Below are 7,049 nucleotides of genomic sequence, written 5' to 3' on the forward strand. Positions count from 1 at the left end.
CAATCATTAATCGGACCGCCATCTCTTGGCCAATCAGAGGGTGGTAAATAATTCCGTGGAGGTCTTCAAGCCGAAGCAGCGGTAGTGGAGTGTGGACGATTTTGCGACGTTAATTTTAGTCTTAGTCTCCAGTAATGCCGTATGCTAACCAGCCGACTGTGAAGATCACAGAACTGACAGACGAAAATGTCAAGTTCGTCATTGAAAACACTGATTTGGCGTAAGTATTTACTTATTGTCTAATCAAAGAGTGTGTGTGAACCAGAGAGCAGCCATTTTTGTTCTCCGCACCAAAACTGTTGTTATGAGACTTTACACGTTAAATAAGGTACAACGCAGTAAAATAATCATGCTTTCTGTGACCTAAATGTGTGTGTGTGTGTACATTGAAGCTAAATAATAATTTAGCTAATGTAATAGTGGACAAAAGGACAAACGATCGTATTGTTATTTAGCTGTGATGTATTTCCTAGTCAGCAACTTGAATGGTTAACGTTAACTAAGGTTATTCTTTAAGTGTATTTTGTTATGTTATTACAGTCTTTGCCTGTACAACCTTCCGTCTGTCTCCTTTTCAGGGTTGCAAACTCTATCCGCCGTGTCTTCATGTCAGAAGTTGCCACTATAGGTATAGTAACTTTTATTTGCTTCAGTTTTGAATTATTATTTTCATTGCTTGACAAATGCTGGACCGTTGTTTTTACATTATACACTGCTCAAAAAATAAAAATAAAGGGAACACTAAAATAACACATCCTAGATCTGAATGAATGAAATAATCTCATTAAATACTTCTTTCTTTACATAGTTGAATGTGCTGACAACAAAATCACACAAAAATTATCAATGGAGGTCTGGATTTGGAGTCACACTCAAAATCAAAGTGGAAAACCACACTACAGGCCGATCCAACTTTGATGTAATGTCTTAAAACAAGTCAAAATGAGGCTCAGTAGTGTGTGTGGCCTCCACGTGCCTGCATGACCTCCCTACAACACCTGGACATGCTCCTGATGAGGTGGCGGATGGTCTCCTGAGGGATCTCCTCCCAGACCTGGACTAAAGCATCCGGCAACTCCTGGACAGTCTGTGGTACAACGTGGCGTTGGTGGATGGAGCGAGACATGATGTCCCAGATGTGCTCAATTGGATTCAGGTCTGGGGAACGGGCGGGCCGGTCCATAGCATCAATGCCTTCCTCTTGCAGGAACTGCTAATGCACTCCAGCCACATTAGGTCTAGCATTGTCTTGCATTAGGAGGAACCCAGGGCCAACCGCACCAGCATATGGTCTCACAAGGGGTCTGAGGATCTCATCTCGGTACCTAATGGCAGTCAGGCTACCTCTGGCCCTCATGGAGGGCTGTGCGGCCCCCAAAGAAATGCCACCCCCACACCATTACTGACCCACCGCCAAACCGGTCATGCTGGAGGATGTTGCAGGCAGCAGAACGTTCTCCACAGCGTCTCCAGGCTCTGTCACGTCTGTCACATGTGCTCAGTGAACCTGCTTTCATCTGTGAAGAGCACAGGGCGCCAGTGGCGAATTTGCCAATCTTGGTGTTGCCAATCTCTGGCAAATGCCAAACCTCCGGCACGGTGTTGGGCTGTAAGCACAACCCCCACCTGTGGACGTCGGCCCCTCATAGCACCCTAATGGAGTCTGTTTCTGACCTTTTGCACATTTGTGGCCTGCTGGAGGTCATTTTGCAGGGCTCTGGCAGTGCTCCTCGTGCTCCTCCTGCTCCTACTTGCACAAAGGCGGAGGTAGCGGTCCTGCTGCTGGGTTGTTGCCCTCCTACGACCTCCTCCGCGTCTCCTGATGTACTGGCCTGTCTCCTGGTAGCGCCTCCGTGCTCTGGACACTACGCTGACAGACACAGCAAATCTTCTTGCCACAGCTCGCATTGATGTGCCATCCTGGATGAGCTGCACTACCTGAGCCACTTGTGTGGGTTGTAGACTCCGTCTCATGCTACCACTAGAGTGAAAGCACCGCCAGCATTCAAAAGTGACCAAAACATCAGCCAGGAAGCACAGGAACTGAGAGGTGGTCTGTGGTCACCACCTGCAGAACCACTCCTTTATTGGGGGTGTCTTGCTAATTGCCTATAATTTCCACCTGTTGTCTTTTCCATTTGCACAACAGCATGTGAAATTGATTCAGTCAGTGTTGCTTCCTAAGTGGACAGTTTGATTTCACAGGAGTGTGATTGACTTGGAGTTACATTGTGTTGTTTAAGTGTTCCATTTTATTTTTTTTGAGCAGTGTATAACAGTTACAGTCCAGTTTGATATAGCACACAGTCGACAACAGTAGCAGCTGAAAAATGTTCACTTGTGCTTTGCCATATATGCCTTTTTACCCAGTAGACATTTTGAGAGAGAGAGAGAGAATCATTTACCTGCATGAATCATACACTATCCTGCTTACACCCTGAAGTACATGCATATTATTTGGTGTCACAAGGAAATGGCTAAATAAATAAAAGGAGTTGAAATCAGATCAGCTACATTGGGAAATGTAGTCTGCGTAACGCTTTCTGCCGACAGTAGTACCTCACAAACTCTCTAAATGACTAACTTGAACTTCATTACTATATTTGCAGCGATTGACTGGATCCAGATTGATGCCAATTCATCGGTGCTGCATGATGAGTTTGTTGCTCACAGAGTTGGTATGTATCACAGTGTTTATAATAAGCTTTAAAATGCAACCTGATGATTGTAATGTCCCGAGTTTTTAAGGATAGCTAAGCTTTTGTTGTATTTCTGCCACTTAACCATACATTATTACTTAGAATGCTGTGATTCATGCCAATGTAATGATTTATTTGTATTTCATCAGTTTATTTATTTGGTTAAGGCTACTTAGGCTAATCTGTTACTTTGGGTGAACGTTAAAGGCTATACATAGTGTTTATGACCTGATGACTGATTGGTAAAAACAGTTGATTTATCTTGAACTTTGACTTCATTGCTGCGGGTCTGTTGTCATGGCAATAACACTAGGCTACTACTCTAGCCTCATAATGCAGGAACAAGATTAACAGAAGCAGCCACTCAGACCAAACTGTGTGTGTGTGTGTATGTATATAAATAAAGTGACTAGCCTTAATTTAAATAGTTTTCACCAGAGAGTCTCTACGTGGTGCTGTTCATAAAACGGGTCTCTATCAGCCTACAATGGTCATAAACAATATGATAACATATAAAAGACTGTTTTTACTGTTCAAGCCACTTTACTTTTTGAGAAAGTAGACTTTTTATACCCGTGATATCCATTGGCATAACCAGCTGTGAAAATATTTGGCAAAACTTTGTCAGGGATATCCTGAACTCAAATGTGTGAGTGGTTGCCAGGAATAAGTTATTTAATATGGTATTTTGAAGGTAAGCTGTCTCTGTTTCCGGTTTAAGACTTTATTGTTCAATTTCCATTGTAGGAGTTGGAAAATGGAACAAGCCGATGTTTTGGTGCGCTAAATTCCATTGCACGTCTTCATTCAATGCGACAATTACATAGCATAGCACAAACATCATTTAGGCAGCATCGGCTCTGGGAAAATTAACTTGCACTGTTCAACATACATTTGCATTCGCGCAAGCAGGACAATGAAATTAGGAAATACCCCCTAAACTGGCTGTTTTAATCATACAATGTGAATACCTGCTGATAAATTATACTTCACGCACGGACCTCGTAATGTAATATTATTGCAGTATGACCTGAGAGGTCTAATGCCGCATTCAGACCAACCGCAAATTTTCGCCTCGCAACGCTGTCCAGATGAATTCATGCTTCGTCAGGTCTGTCAGCAAGACAGCAGGACAACAACTTCTAAAATGTTTGTTTTCTGAATGGAGTTCGGATCGATCAGGGCTATGCTGTGCTAACTTGGTCACAGTTAAGTACAACGATAGCTGGAATAAAGTTACAGACACACATTTTCTGAACTCTCCAGGTAGTTCAACCTTCTCTTTCTTTCCGTTTTTTTTATATAAATATGAAGTCGTAGTCCGACAGAGCTAACGACACTAACAACAACACTGAAACCGGATGTGCACGGAAGCTAGCTGCTGAGAAGCTCCAGTGAAGATAAATCAACGTTGTAATCCTAAAAACTAAAGTAAAAAGCTAATTTAATAAAAGCAGTCAACTCCGAGCTCCTCCTGCGAGCAAACAGCCAGACCAGAATCCGACCGGCTACGGGGGTTTATTTGTCCAGTGGTTGCAGCGCTGCTCCCCTCCCTCAAGTTCAGCAGCTCTCTGCTGGCCAGCAGATTTTCAATCGGCCACTCTGCCCTCTCCACACAACACTCTGAAGCCTCTGTGATGTACGGACAATCTCAACACTGATAGGCTATCGCGACTCGGCGTCATGCGACGTCTTCGCTTGAGTTGAAAATATTCAACTCATGCGAATTCCTTCGCGTCCCCGGCACCGAACGCTCGCTTTGCTTTTGGTCTGAAAGCGCCATAATACTTGTGAAGGCTGCTGTAACAATATCGCTGTTTCCTGTGTTGTTAGGTCTCATACCACTCACAAGTGATGACATCGTGGACAAAATGCAGTATTCTAGGGTAAGTATACAGTCATATCGCTCATCGTCCGCCAGAGCTTGTTCCCAGTTGCAACCGAGAAGACATAATCTTCTCTCTGTCTCTGCCTGTACCTGATCCTCCTGCAGGACTGTACCTGTGATGATTTTTGTTCAGAGTGTTCTGTTGAGTTGACGCTGGACGTTCGATGTACTGAAGACCAGACGCGTCATGTCACCTCGCGTGACCTTTTGTCCAACAACCCTAGAGTCATCCCGGTGAGTCTGTTTCTCCATTTATTGAAGGCATTAGAGGGGAGTGGAAGCAAAAGGAAAAATTCTATTCAATTTTGTTTATATAGCGCCAAATAACAACAACAACAACAACAACAGTTATCTCACAGCGCTTTTCATAAAAGAGCAGGTCTAGACCGTACTCTATGATGTTATTTACAGAAGCCCAACAATTCCCACCAAGAGCAGCACTAGGCGACAGAGGCAAGGAAAAACTTCCTTTTAAGAGGCAGAAACCTCGAGCAGAACCATGGCTCAGGGTGGGCGGTGAAGGAGGGAGGGGGGGGGGGCAAGAGAGGAACAGAGAGAGAGGGGAGAGGGGGCAGCCTAAACAATATCCACACAGAGGTACAGACAGTAAAGGTGATGTTGCTATAGACTAAATGAATAATGGTACAGATATATATAGTAGTGTTAATGGTAACAGTCGTAATGTTAATTATTATAATAACAATAATAACAATAGGACTAGTAACAATAGTCGTTGCAGCAGAGGGTGTCGAGCAGGAACACGGGGGCAGCAGGTGACCCGCAACCACAGATCCAGACTCCACAGCTCCAGAGCCAGAAAACCTGCAGGAAGTGATAGGAGGAGAGAGGAGAGGGACGAGAAAGCACAAGACTACCAGAAAGGGGAGAAGTTGTGTTAGTAACATGCAATAATGGGATGAGGTTGCATACAGAGGGAGAGAAAGTAGAGGAGAGAGGAGCTCAGTGCATCATGGGAAATCCCCCAGCAGTCTAGGCCTATAGCAGCATAACTAAGGGATGGTTCAGGACTCACCTGAGCCAGCCCTAACTATAAGCTTTATTTTAAAAGCTGACAGTGTTTTCATTGTCCAGGTGACGTCCAGGAGTCGAGACAATGATCCCAATGACTATGTTGAACAAGATGGTAAGCTCAAAGCTAACACTGGCTGTTAAGGTCCTTGTCGTTTCCCTAACCATTTTATTGTCAGGTGTCTGTTTTCCCATCATTTTATCCCAAATGTTAAGCATTTACCTTTTCTTTACTCTCTCTCTTTGCTAATTTACTAACACAACGCAGATATTTTACTGGTGAAGCTTCGTAAAGGTCAAGAACTGCGGCTCAGGGCATATGCCAAGAAAGGCTTCGGAAAGGAGCACGCCAAGTGGAACCCAACAGCAGGCGTCTCCTTCGAGTATGACCCAGACAATGCACTGAGGCACACAGTCTACCCGCGACCTGAGGAGTGGTATGTTTTACTTTCAGCATGGCTCATCAGAAAAGATGAATGTTAAATGTATAATGTTGAACAATGACTGAAAGATGAATTGACTGCACTGTATCACTCTGGTTCCCAGGCCAAAGAGTGAATACTCGGAGATAGAGGAGGATGAGGTTCAGGCGCCCTATGACCCCAATGGAAAGCCAGAAAGGTGAGGAAGGAATTTTCGTCTGACTTTACTTGATGAGGGTACATGTTGTACGTGTGATTTTGTTATTATTATCTTAGCCAATGGGAAATGCATAAAACTGAAATGACCAGTCAACCTGTTGTAAATCTATAGTGTTTACTCTATTATAATAAACTGCATGGGGAGCATAATCAGGGGGTTGAATATTGTGCATCGGTGTAATAATAGCATAGCATAACAGAGAATATTTTTTGTAAGACTGATGTCTCTGCTTTGAGTTAGTTTATAGTCTGCAAAGAATGATGGTGTCACAAGTCCAAATGTCTGTGACATTTCCCTGCACAGGTTTTATTACAACGTGGAGTCATGCGGCTCTCTGCGACCAGAGACCATTGTCATGTCAGCGCTGGCTGTCCTCAAGAAGAAGCTCAGTGACCTGCAGACTCAGCTGAGCCACGAGATCCAGAGCGATGTGCTCACCATCAACTGAGGGCCTCTCCCTCACAGAGCAGGACCTGCATTTACACTGTAATGACCAGAGGGCTGATTTAGGATCAATGATCTGGTCACATGGAACACGTCCAAATATCATTCAAGGAATTAACACTCATTATTATTTGGTGAAAGTTGCACATGGACATGTATTCTTGAAATTATTTCAGCACCAGCAGTGATTGTAGTCTGTGTGCTAAAGCATGGTCTGTGTCTGAAAGGGAGTTTGAGTCAGAATTGATACAAATTTAGTTTTGTGTGGAGTGTAACACTTACACTGTTATATTATTATTGTGATAAATGTTACTTTTTAAATAAATCTGAGGAATTTGGTAATCTTC

At 43.6% G+C, this 7,049-nt stretch overlaps 1 protein-coding gene across 1 annotated transcript; it reads left to right on the top strand.

The window, feature by feature from the left end:
• Nucleotides 1–52: 52 nt before the first annotated feature.
• On the top strand, nucleotides 53–7,049 carry polr2c (RNA polymerase II subunit C). Its single transcript, XM_038705875.1, has 9 exons — nucleotides 53–220; nucleotides 579–628; nucleotides 2,610–2,678; nucleotides 4,533–4,585; nucleotides 4,693–4,821; nucleotides 5,680–5,731; nucleotides 5,885–6,053; nucleotides 6,163–6,237; nucleotides 6,562–7,049. Exons 1-9 carry the CDS (start codon nucleotides 135–137, stop codon nucleotides 6,704–6,706), a joined length of 828 nt encoding a protein of 275 aa, XP_038561803.1. The 5' UTR covers nucleotides 53–134; the 3' UTR covers nucleotides 6,707–7,049.

The sequence above is a fragment of the Micropterus salmoides genome, unplaced genomic scaffold, assembly GCF_014851395.1.
Source record: "Micropterus salmoides isolate LMB-PRFRI ecotype aquatic unplaced genomic scaffold, ASM1485139v1 Ms_hic_scaffold_8, whole genome shotgun sequence".
Lineage (NCBI taxonomy): Eukaryota > Metazoa > Chordata > Actinopteri > Centrarchiformes > Centrarchidae > Micropterus > Micropterus salmoides.